A 13,134-nucleotide genomic window follows, 5' to 3' on the forward strand; every position below is an offset into this window, starting at 1 on the left:
TTAATGTTTCCTGAACCTCTGCATCCTGTTTCTGGGCGTCATCAGAATCCCATCTGAGCAATAAAACAGACCAGGAGATGGTGGTTTTTTTTAGCATTTAGACATTCTGGTTGGTCTTTTGTCACACAGCAGAGTGAGAGTTGTGTGTAAATGTTCCTTGTCCACATATGAGTTTTTATTGCCAGTGTTTTTTTTTTAATGTATCCTCGCACATGAATAAGATCACATTATTTTGTTTTGTGTCCCCAGCTGAGCATGGAAAAGGTCCAGACCATGGCAGAGCAGGTGGAGATCAAGGCTAAGGTGGTGCAGACTGAAGTGAAGGCTCTAGTCCTGAGACACAAGAAAGCGTTGGAGGAAAGAGAATGTGAACTACTGTGGAAGGTGAGCTGCTGCCTTCATATTCATCAATGTCCAGCCAGTTTGTACAAAGGGGCGTGTTGACTTTACCAACCAATTTCAGGTTTGTTTGTGTCTGAGGCTGCTAGCATTCCAGTCAGTTTGGCACCACTGACCAACCAGAGCCGTTTTTCTATGCAGCTTTACAGCGATTTTGAAGCAAATGTTTGACAATGCAAGTTAGGCATATTTTCATTTTGACTTGAATAAAGTAGGCTGTGTCGTATCAGAAGGTAACGGTATAGACTGCATTATACACGGCTGTAATAGAGTTTCATGGCATTGGTCATGTTTTAGACAGTAAAAGAAACGGCAACAGCTGCTCAGCAATGTGAGGTAAATATTTACTACATCAGAAGTTATTCAAAAAAGACATTTTTGTCACCCATAAAGTGCATTAACTCTTTTTTTTTAAAGTCAGAAACACTGCAAGTGGGTGTAAAAATATGTTTGCGAAATTGCTGATGTTTTTAATGCATTTTGCCAATTTCATTAACCTTTTCTAATGCAATACTTCAAAATCAATGTAAAACCAGAATACTGTTGGTGTCCTCATCTTGGACAATTTCTGAATATACAAATGATAGTGTATATGTTAAATGTATTACGGTCAGTGACGGAATGAAAATTTTAAATTAACCATCATGAAGTAGGCATGCTGGCTTGTTGATTAGATTTAATTTAAGGTATAAATCAAGATGAATGGTTTTATAGCAGAGCAAATAGTGTACATGTCATGATTGGTTAATGAAACTTGTTTAAATTAAACAAAATCAAGTAGGCAGCTGTTAACTTGGCAGTCTGGCTTAAGGCATAGACTTCAGGAAAGGCTTCCCAGATTTAAGGTTACCCACAGAAGGAGATGGTTTCTGGGCAAAAGAACCCTCATCCCAGAAACCCATCAGCCCTGGATAACTGTACTTTCCATTTACTAATAATGCTTGGGGAAACATATTGCTTAGTAGCTTAAAATGGCAAAAAACAACTAAGACTGTTTTATGTGCATGGAATTGTTCCATGAAAACACACACGCTCCATATGTAGCAAGTAAAGCACATATGACTGCAACCTGATGCATAGCATATTTGATGTTTTGGCCAGATGACTCTTAATTTAGTCAAACACACCCAAGCATTAAACTCTTATATCTGCCCTCACAGCAGGCTCAGTGATACTGTAAAAGCTGATCTGTGCCTTAAGATCTTACAGTTAGTTTGTGTGTGCAGGTCGAAGTGTCACAAAAAAAGGTTTCACTTACTAGTGTTTCCTCTTTAGTGCTGCTTAGAACCCAGCATGACGAACCCTTTTTTTTTTAAAATTTCTTGTGAAGCCCTCACCGTCACACCTGTTTCATGAATACAAATGCTGGAGGTATATGAAAGTATGTTGATATATTGTGAGGGAGGCAGTATGAGGTTGTCTACTATTGTCTTTTTGTTGATTACTATGGCGACTACTGCTCTTATGATCTGACATATTGTGGAGAAAATGAATTCATGAAATAAGCCATTAACTGTTGATTAGTCATTATTAGATTACTATAGCGTTTTGATCCTCTGAAATCTAGATATTTGCTGCTCTTGTTTTTCTTACATTTTAACAAGATGGCATACTGGACTATTTGTTACTCCTTTTCAGGCCTGCAATAATTATGAATTGGATAATGACAGCAACTGTTAATCACAGTTACATGTAGCCCTCAAGTTAGTAATTCCCAAAAGTGACAATCTTTAGAAACCCATTTAATCTATGAAGCCCCTTCACCGCTATGCACATATGACCATTTCAGTTTCATAGAAGTGCTGCATTGGTGATTTGCTTTATCAATCCACTGACTTTGTTTACCTGCCACCTTCTCCATTTCCATCTGCTCCTCTGCTGTCTTCAACTCGGGTGTAGAAAGCTTGTAAGTTGAGCTCAGCAACTTCTGAGTCATACAAGATATTGAAAATGACTCCGCTAGTGTTTCCTGTACTGCTAGCCGATGCGATGGTCACCTTTGGTGACAGAAGTGTCAGGAAAACAGAAACTGACTCCAGGAAGGTGTTCCACAGTGACTCAGCATTGCATCATGGAATGAGCTACAGATTCTGAGATGACAGAAAAGTGACTTTCATGTGATTCATAGGCGTTTTTGTTTGTGCTATTGTGTGAAAATGTAGGGCATGTGAAGGTTGTAACTTTTAAGTAGTGGTTATATTGCAGAAAACCAAGGTCTCACTCTTTTTCTATCTTTACTTGGTAACCCTGTGAAACAAAACCAACTCAGCCCTTTTTCTCTTCACTCTGTTCTTTAGCTAAGAATCTAAAGTAGGTTGTTAGCGTCCATTAAAAAGCCCAACTTGAGTCTTTGTCCTCAGTGACTATAAAGTGTAATTCTAGTCTCACAGATGCAAATGGCCGTTTCTCCTAGGCCAAGGATCAACAAAAGATCACTCTCTTTGTTTCGTTCTGGGTCCCTCCCTACTATCAGAAGTTCCTCTAAGCATAGAGGCAGTCAGGCTATTGTGTTATACTCTTTTTGTTAGGTGACGGTAAATAAGAGCCCAATCTCTGCTTCTCAGGTTCTACCATTCTCTTTAATCCATTAGACTCTGTGACTGTATTGTAACTTGATCTGCCTTCTCACAGTAACAGAAATGTGTTATGGTCAAGTGATTTTTTTTATTTTTACGATTGGGTGAATAATTAAACTAAGTAACATAGAGGCACACCTTTTTTAGCACGAGCCCAGATGTCTTTTTGAGTGTATTTTGTATAGAATTAGAGATGTTAGCAGCAAATGGCTTCCCAAAACATACAAAATATACATAAATGAGACTCTTGTTTTTCATGAATATTGCATTAAAGAAATCATCCCCATTTACAGTTAAAATTATAAATATGGACAATTTCTTTAACTAGAGTTATAATTACATTTCTGCTCAAAGTAAGCTACATAAATAATCTGAAACAAGAGCAAACCTTGTTCTTTTACTTGTGAAGTAAACTCCCCCCAAAAGTTTAATAAACACATGATGCTTATGATATTGAATTGGTACCTGATGGTTAACTTTTTGCTAGGTGCCTACCGTTCGAAGCCAACACCTCAGGAAGGAGATGCATATGATGTTGTAATATAGTAATGTTAGGGAATGTTTTCTGTTAACTTTACTTCTCTTCACACTGTGAGAAACACTGACCTCGGCTTTCGTAGACTTTTTGATACCTGAGGTTCCAACAGACTTAATGTCAGTCGTTGTCAACATTTATATTTGTGCACAGATGTCTAAACCAGGGCAAGCATTGCAATTGTGTTACAGCCACGTTTTAAGGTAGTCATTAGTTTTATTTCATGAGGAGCTATACGTTAGATTTTGAACATGCAGTGGTAACATCATGCAATGCATGTTTTGGCTAACAACTTTGCCTTTGGTCTTGAAATATCCTAATTTCCAATTGTGGATCAAAGAGTTGCCATTGTCATGTGTTGTATCTGCATTAATTAAACAAAACCCCTCCCTAAATGATGTTCAGCATGTGCTCTGCTTTTTGTCCTACTCAGCCATATTCTTTCTCTGCTTTCAGGTGGAGAAGATCCGTCAGGTAAAAGCCAAGTCTCTGTACCTGCAAGTGGAGAAGCTCCACCAGAGTCTGACCAAGCTGGACAGCACCATCGCTGCAGTCAGCCAGGTGCTGGATGAGGGCCACCACCTTGACGTGCTGCTGGCCAGGGAGCGGATGTTGACTCAGATCCATGAGCTGAAGGCCCTCAGGGGCTTGCTGCAGCCGCAAGAGGATGACCGCTTCATGTTCACTCCTCCAGACCAGGTTAGTACTGGAACTATGGTGACAGTTCATACACTAGTGGCCTTATTAATAGTCTTTGTGTTGTGTCCGATGCCCGTAAAACTTCTGAATATATTTTGTCTATACACAAATATTCTTGATATGTCAAAGAAACTTAACTTATTTCATAATTGTTCCAACAGGCTTTGTACATAGCTATCCAGTCCATGGGCCTGATCAGCAGTGGAGCCTTTGCCCCAGTCACCAAAGCCCACGGGGAAGGCCTGAAAACTGCGTTATGTGGCAAGCCTGCCTCCTTTACTGTGGTTGGATACGATCATGATGGCGAGCCGCGTCTTTCTGGTGGGGACACAGTGTCAGCAGTAGTCATGGCAGTTACAGACGGTAACCTGTCTGCAGCGGAGGTAACGGATCACCAAAACGGCTCATACACCATCAGCTACCTGCCCAAATGTGAGGGAGAGCATCTTGTGTCTGTGTTGGTGTGCAACCAGCACATCCAGGGCAGTCCCTTCAAGGTGATCGTGAAGTCAGGGCGAAGCTATGGGTCCCTTGGCTCCCACGTGTCATCGTTTGGATGTGAAGGCGAGGGAGATGGTCAGCTGTGTCGTCCCTGGGGCATCAGTGTTGATAAGGAGGGGTACGTGGTGGTGGCTGATCGTAGCAACAACCGCATACAGGTAGAGCACAACCTTCAATCTTTGTCTCTTTACAGTCACTTTGTAGAAAAAGTATGGTCACTGAGTTTGGTGTCACAAACCTTTCTTTTGTATAATGGAGAAGTTAAGTGTTTTTTAATCTTACGTATTTATGGATAATTTAAGTCAGTAAGTGTGATGAAAGCTACTGTATTTTTTAAGAATTTAAGGCTAAGTAACTGTCTCCCTACCTCAATGTGACTAATAAACATCATAGAAATATGTGTTTTGTTTGCATTTACAGTGGGCGCATTCATCTTAATGCAGCAGAGTCTGATGAATGTTGAAAAGTGTGAGAAACTTATTTTTTCGTTCCACACACTTGTAAATACCATAATCAGTGTGCGATAATGTCAGTAAAAGTTTTTTCAAGATAAAACAAAGAAAATGGAAAAACTTGAAGTAGCACTTGTTTTAATGGAACAGTCAGCATCAATTTTAGGTTTACAATATATAGACGGCCCTAACAGCTTGCCAAATACACTCATGTACACCCCCTGTCAAAAGTTTTAGGACACTGTCTCATTCAAATAAAGTAGACCCTTTCCTACAACTTTTGACAGGGGGTGTATTTCATCATATGGATGTGATCAGGGCAGGACTCTGATCATACATGTAAAGTTTCAGGCAGATTGGAGCACGTTCAGGGCATTTACACAGCATTTGAAATTTCATGGCGAAGGATCAAAATTCCAGAGGCCGCCACGGACACGCCCTTTGACTTTGGAAAAAAGATTTTAATAACTTTGGATCATTAAGGCCTCCTGTATGTACTGGCCGAATTTGAGGTGAATTGGAGTTTCCCCCTAGGAGGAGTTCACTCTAGAAAAAAAATGAAAAATGGGCAAAATCTGACATTCAACACAAAATAGCTCACTTCCTGTTGGGTTTGGAATGTGGCTGTCACTGACTTTTTTGTTCAGCCTGATGTGCTGCATATGTGTACCAAATTTGGTAGATACACCCCCTGTCAAAAGTTGTAGGACAGGTTCTACTTTATTTGAATAAGAAAGTGTCCTAAAACTTTTGACAGGGGGTGTACTTGAGTGGTGCTCAACATATGTAATACGTTCCTTGGTGAAAACATTAGCTGTGTTTACATTAGAGTGTGTGCAGCAAGCACGACAGAAGTCTGCAGTGTGGAGTATTCTGAAGAAACGACACCAAAGTACAGCTTAGTTTGACCTTTGACCCAAGTGAAATCAATAAGCAGCGTTTGTTTCCTCAGATATTCAAGCCTTGTGGTGCCTTCCACCATAAGTTTGGCTCTCTGGGCTCTCGGCCTGGTCAGTTTGATCGTCCTGCTGGGGTTGCATGTGACAGTCAGAGACGAATTGTTGTGGCTGATAAGGACAATCACCGTGTGCAGGTATGAAAACCCGCCTAGACATGGTCAACACTGTACTTCTGTTATGTACATTAGAAAGTCACAGGAAAATTGCATGGAAAAAATGTCTAAATTCCAAAAGCTTGACAAAAGTTGGCTTCTGAAAACCCATATATATGTTCCAGGCCAAATTAGAATCCAGGCAGATTTTAAATCCGCCTAGGCAGAATTAGAATTTTGATTTCGCCTAGGCTAGATTGAAATTTGAAGGGTTTTGAATATGATATGCTCTGTTAATGTAATTATTTGTTTTCCCTAACATTATGTACCTTGAAATTTGGTTTTAGATACAAGGTAAATAACTATTTTAGAAGTAATGTCAACTTTTGTCCTCAACACTTGGCAAAATAAACAGGGAAAAAATTATTTTGTCAAAACAGTTTCTGGGTTTTTTTTAATATACTTTATACCAAAATCCTGTTAGAGGGTTACGGTTAGGGTTATTCTTTCTAATATACAGGCTATTGATATATCAAGATTGAAATCCGTACAACAACTATGGTAGGATTTTGATTTCGCCTAGGCGAAATCAAAATCCTAATTCCGCCTAGGCGGATTTAAAATCTGCCTGGATTCTAATTTGGCCTGCGACATATTCATTTGGAAATGCATGTCTCCTCATGCTTATTCTACTTCTACTCCACATGTAAACATGTCAGGCACTAAGACATTTGCTTTGTCTGACAGGTGTTTACTTTTGAGGGCCAGTTCCTGCTGAAGTTTGGGGAAAAGGGTACCAAGAATGGGCAGTTCAACTATCCCTGGGATGTGGCTGTCAACTCTGAGGGTAAGATCCTCGTCTCAGACACCAGGAACCACAGAGTTCAGCTTTTCACCCCTGACGGCTCTTTTCTCAATAAGTACGGCTTTGAAGGGGCCCTTTGGAAACACTTTGACTCTCCCAGAGGAGTAGCCTTTAACCACGAAGACCACCTGGTGGTGACCGACTTCAACAACCATCGGCTTCTGGTTATCCGGCCTGACTGTCAGTCAGCTCGCTTTCTGGGCTCGGAGGGCACGGGGAATGGGCAGTTTCTGCGGCCTCAGGGCGTCGCTGTGGACCAAGAGAACCGCATCATCGTGGCCGACTCCCGCAACCACAGAGTCCAAGTATTCGAGACCAATGGAAACTTCTTATGCAAATTTGGCACACAGGGGAGTGGCTTTGGACAGATGGATCGCCCCTCCGGTGTGGCTGTGATGCCTGATGGAGTCATTGTGGTCGTTGACTTTGGAAATAATCGCATTCTCAAGTTCTAAAAAGTCTATTTTTGCATTCTCTCCCTCCATTTGTCCTTTTTGCAGTATTTCAGTGAAGGAAATGGAGGCTAGAGAATGAATCAGCAGAAAGGAGGAGAGCTCAGGGATGATTGAGAGCATGTTAAAATGAAGGGAAATTAAAACTATAATTTTTTTTCTCATTTTCATGATTATTCTCTAAATCAGTTAGCTGTGGTATATATAACAAAGGGGACCTCTACAAATTGATAATCAGTAGAAAAAGAGCCATATTTCCCTTCCTTGGTGCTCTTAATTGTCTCTGTCAGCTCTCCTTCAGTATACATCTCAGGGAATTTCTCACTTCTTGAAATCTTGTACGCTCTGCTCCATACCTACCTCATTTAGCTCTTTATGAATGTACTCATAGTGACTGAGCAGAGGTTTTAGTCCGTGAAGTTCTACAAAGAAGAAAAGTCTACCTCTATACTTTGTTATTTAAGAGAGACAAAAAAAGAATAGACGCTTCAGTTAATATTTGCACAGGATTGATGGAATTCTTGCTGTGCATTTTGATATATAAGTGAACCTCCTGAATGTTGTTGCTGAGACAATACTCAGATCGCTGTAGAGGCTGCATGATTTATTCCCATTAGAGGGCTTCGCTCAGAGAGGAAACTGCGATACAGTAGTATCCTTTCATGTTTTAAGGCTCGTCAGTTTTTTCGCTTATGCATCAATCCTCGTCTCTTTGTGGTTCTGTGGAGTCCGTAGTGTCATGATAGCCTAAGAAGACTGTGTGAAACGATGCCAAACTTGATAGAATCAAAAGTAGCTCAGGTCACTGAAGAACTGATTAGAATTAGCAGTACTTTGCAGGTTCCCCCTCTAGCTTTACTGGCTAATGCCGGTGTAATGAATTATTCGAGAAGTACAAATATAAAGTTCATGAAATAAGCTCTAAAATGGTCCCTGAAATGATTCCCAAGATAAGTTCTGTAATAGAATTATCCAGAGTATTTGATTGACCACACACCCCAGCCCCTAAATTCATCTTTTAAGACTGGATAAAATAATTTTTTTTCTTTGCTATCCGGTCAGTTATGCAGAGAGAGCAGCGTCTTCTCCAAACAAGAGGACTCACCAAAGGATTTTGGAGTTGAATATTCTGAAATCTTGATCTATTAGTCATCATAACATAGAGACTTAATCATATAATTGAATGACACCTTTTTGATGAGGCCTGCTGTGTGACAAAAGCCTCAGAAGTAGACATCTGATTTGGCCGTCCAGAGGACATTAATGACATCAAATTAAAGGCCTATCATTGCAATCCTTTGGATTTAAATTGTGGTTGAAAGCCACTCCCTTTAGGCTCCTGGGGCCTAGGATTTAGTCCAGTCCATTGAGAGGGCAATATCACGAAGCCCTGCCCTATTTATTGATCCTTGGAGTTGAAGAGTCACCTCCAGATTGAGCGCTAGTAGACCTCTGAAGATGGACATCTACAGAGCAGTTACTAGAGTCAACCAAAGTTAGAATTTCTGCACAATGGCCAACTATAGATTTGGCAATTAAAGAAACTAGAAATACCCTTTAAAATATTTTCTTTAAGAATCATTGTCATCGAGAATTCTAAGTTCCTTAAACTCACAGACTTGAGTTCATACCTCTGTCTCTGTTAGGGTTTGAAGAGGAATGTGTGCTTTGGTCACAGGTTTTTGACCAAAGGCTGAAGCCATGGCTGTGTGAGTGAATTTTGAAAATGGATCCTCTTCGTAGAGATGTTTGTGTAGAGAACAGAGGATACCTGCACCAAAGAGAAACCCTTTCTCCCCCTCACATTAATCGCCTCAACTTGTCAAACAATGCCACAATTTTATCAATATTAGGTGGCCCATAGGCTTAAAATAGCATCTCAGATTGGCCTTTCTTGTACCCAAATCTAATTTCCATAGAAAGTGATAGATACTGATTCTTTGTGGTGAAAGCATAATGGGGTTTTGAATCCCCTTGCCCTTTGTTCAATCTGTGTCCCACTGGAAGCACTAAGACAATTAAGGTTCTGTTCGCCTCTTCCTTAGCATGGCACAGGATCATGAGACCTATGAAAATATTCACCGACAGGCTCTCAACTCTGAGGCGAGGGCTGTCTGCACATGATCGAGGTTTACATCCTCATATCTCAGATCCCTCTACCTCTTCTCTTATATACCTCAACTCCCGAATACCTCAAATATTTCATTCATAGCTACTGTGCATGTAAACATTCAAATACCTCAACATGTTTTTCATTCTGAGTACCTTATTTTTGCTGTTTTTATTTAAGCATACCTCATAAAATATTTATACCTTACACATATACCTCCTCTTGTGTTACAGTACAGTGCATGTCCCATAGCTCTAGGACCAAAGATCATGGTACTATTTTGAGTTGAAATGAAATTTGTATTATGGTCATTGCTCCATTTTTCAACCCTGAACTGGCAACTTGGCTTGTTTTCTCTACTGTAAGCTGCCTGGTAAGTTATGCCTTTTTATCACCAAAAACCAAATATTTCAGATGAAAGCATTGTGCCGAAATGATCTGTGAGAGTTCTGTGCCAAACAGAGTTGGCCTTTGGACCATGCTGTTGTAGACAAAAAATGTCACTGGACCATTATATCATAGAAATGTTAAATCAGAGCAGCTGAGGATAAATCCTTGTCTTCTGATTGGATGCACTTAAGTGGGCTGGGCCCCGTTTATCTATACCTCATGATGATGATGAACATGCAGATTCCACTTTGTTACTGTGCGCCAGGGGTGATGGGGAAGAGGAGGCAGCCTCTTTTGAAGAGTTAAGGACTTCACATGTCCACCTTTAAGTGCACATAAATTACCTCTAATTTCAGCACAATTTACCAATATTTCAGTGTGGATTTTGGGATTCTTGATGCTGGTTGTGAAGGACTTTGAGAGAAGTCTAAACTCAAACATCCGGAGTGTGGTTTAAACAAACACATCGGAGGATCACGTCTGATGTGTGACGACAGGCTTGTATGTTATTTAAGTGGAGCTGTTAGCACAAGGACGGTGAGCCGGTTTGAGTCCACAGACCCTGCTGCTTTGACCGCAACTCTTAGTTTCAACCAATAAGATTGTTTTTGCTTTTCAGTATTACGCTATGAAATGTTCATTCATGTTGCATCAGGTTTTTTTAATTAAGATTGCAGAATTCTATCTTTAAGATCGTTAGGTCTTCACTCTTCAAGAGGAAAAACGTATTTTAAACCTTTTTTTGTTTGTTTGTTTTTAATTTTGTTGCATGCTTTAAAAAGTCCTTGTATTATACTAATTTCTCCCAGATAGGTGTTGGAAAAACTCAAAAGGGGTGGGTAGCTGATTGTTGGGATGGTTTTACCAAAATATGTACCCAAAGATATGTATGTGTGTTGTAGGATTGTGTTGGATGGAATTAACCTTTGACCTTTGCGATTGTATTTCCTGTTCTGTAGAGGCTCTGCAGACCACAGCCTGTTCAGTCGGCCGCACTTCGGTTCTTGAGGCACAAGGCTGGCGTGGCCCTTGACCATTAGTGCTCAATTTTCTTTAACTCCCTCTAAAATTCATAAAATGTTAGACATATAAACACCCTGTTCTTTCACACTGAAGCCCTGTAACTTTAGGAGGTAACAGCTTACTGATAGACATTGATTTCCAACAATGATGAATCCATAAGGCGGCCATTTTGCGTTTTGAATTGTAATGGAAAGCCAGGGCTGCATTCCAGATCGCATACTTTGTCTTTTTACGTTAAGTATGTACAATAGCTGCCTTAACAGAGTACGTACGGTTTACTTCAGTATACATACAATAGAACTGGACATAGTACTTTACTGTAGTATTGTGCCTTATGGCCATCACAGTCTGTAATGCAAAGTCAGGACAGCTGATATTTTTGGCATACTACATTGGACAATACTATGTGTTGGGGCGAACTAAATCGTTTTCTGGCACGCTATTTAGTTTGGAAGTATGGATGTTGGAATGCTCCCGAGGTTTCTTCAGCACAAACTACCAATCATCTCCCCTCCTTGAATCCAGGAAGTGTGGCGATGGCTGCTAAATACGTGATCAGTTGACTGCACTCCTGTTCGGCGGGCTTTTTTCTTGTGTGTTTTTTAAAAAAAATCTTTTATTGGGCCCCTGTGGTTTTGTCCACCATTTTATTTCTGGCCTCTCACGACTTTAAGAGAGAGAAAAAAGCAAAGCTGCACGAGGCGACATGTGCAAGGTCATAGACCTCCTTTTAAATGATTGTATACTCGAAAGAAAGAAGAAAAAAAGGTGGGGAAATTTAGAAAGGAAAAAACAAAACTCAGGTAGTTCTCAGCAGCGCTGTGCTGCAGGTGTCTCATTGAAACTTGTCTCGTAGTGATGATGTAGTGACTTTTTCCCCTGTTATGACCTCTCAGTACTAGTCTGATTCTTTTGTGTGTCCATTTACATATTATAAAACTAATTATTTCTCAATCTGAAAAATTCGATTAGATTAGTTTCCCCTGATTTATCTTGTAGTTGTGGGTTTTTTTTTGCCAAGTTTTGGTTTTTCTTTAACAAAAAAGTACAAATACTTAACACCACTTGATGCTCATTGGCCCTTTTAGAATGTATTTTGTGAAGAAAAGGGTTAAATGGGATCTTGTTGATGCTCACTCACTATCAATAGCTGCTGCAAGCATTACAAAACAGAACAGAGACCACGGACATTTGACGCTCCACAGCAGTGATACTACATAAGAGTTTTAGGTGGAAACACACAGCTGTGGTGGAACATGTAGTATTTGTTTATAAACCAGTTTTAACAGAACGGAACGGAAGGTGTTTGGCCTGAGCTAGCTCATCTAGTCTCTGTGTCCTGTTCTACTGGCAGCAGGTTGTGTAGAGAGTGGGCGTTGTGTTTGTGCGCTGCATCTCTGTCGTCTAAGCAGAAATCCACTGAATGTATCCTCGCAGTCCAAGAGGCAGGGCGAGTCGGCGTGGCCAGCTGAGTTTAGATGGCTGCTGCTGGTACTTCCTCATCCAAGCCGCTGTGTGTGTGTGTGTGTGGGTGTTTATCACTCAAGCCTTCTGTGTGTGTGTCTGTGTGATTGTGTGTGCTTGCATTTGCCAGCACACCTTCCCGCCCTCTTCACACACACTCACACATTGTGCTGAATGGAAGTACAGATGTCAGGTCTTCAGTCTAAATAAGGCAGAGGAGACTATAATATATTGGCCACTTGCTGCTCTCTCTGTACTCTGTGGACTTTAAACATTTCCTATGCATTTTTTTGTTTGTTTTTTTGTTCACACTTGAATAAAGTTGTATTTCTTTGACTTCAAATCCTGCGACTCTTCCTTTTCTCTTGCATCAAACAAATACTGGAAAACATTTTCAGGAGTGTTGGGTGACAGGTGACAAGGTAAATGGAAAAACTTGAATAAATGCAGGGAGAAACACAATGAATGCAGACGCTTCTACCCAGATGCACTGCATTGTGCAATTATCCAATAAACAGCTGGTCATGCTGTGCTGAATGTACAGTATAAAAGTGATGTGTAGACCCGGCTGATTCTGATTTGTACCATGCTGACATGAGGAAAAGATCAAAGTGGCT

General features: G+C 40.5%; 1 protein-coding gene across 1 annotated transcript in view; it reads left to right on the plus strand.

The window, feature by feature from the left end:
- trim71 (tripartite motif containing 71, E3 ubiquitin protein ligase) overlaps positions 1-12,853 on the plus strand; it is a 39,750-nt gene extending 26,897 nt beyond the window's left edge. Inside the window, exons 3-7 of the mRNA XM_022197784.2 lie at positions 250-384; positions 3,967-4,209; positions 4,371-4,868; positions 6,115-6,255; positions 6,961-12,853. Coding sequence (XP_022053476.1) covers positions 250-384; positions 3,967-4,209; positions 4,371-4,868; positions 6,115-6,255; positions 6,961-7,533 — 1,590 coding nt within the window. The 3' untranslated portion in view covers positions 7,534-12,853. The remainder of the gene's footprint in view (positions 1-249; positions 385-3,966; positions 4,210-4,370; positions 4,869-6,114; positions 6,256-6,960) is intronic.
- Positions 12,854-13,134: the final 281 nt, after the last annotated feature.

The sequence above is a fragment of the Acanthochromis polyacanthus genome, chromosome 11 (genome assembly GCF_021347895.1).
Source record: "Acanthochromis polyacanthus isolate Apoly-LR-REF ecotype Palm Island chromosome 11, KAUST_Apoly_ChrSc, whole genome shotgun sequence".
Taxonomy (NCBI): Eukaryota; Metazoa; Chordata; class Actinopteri; family Pomacentridae; genus Acanthochromis; species Acanthochromis polyacanthus.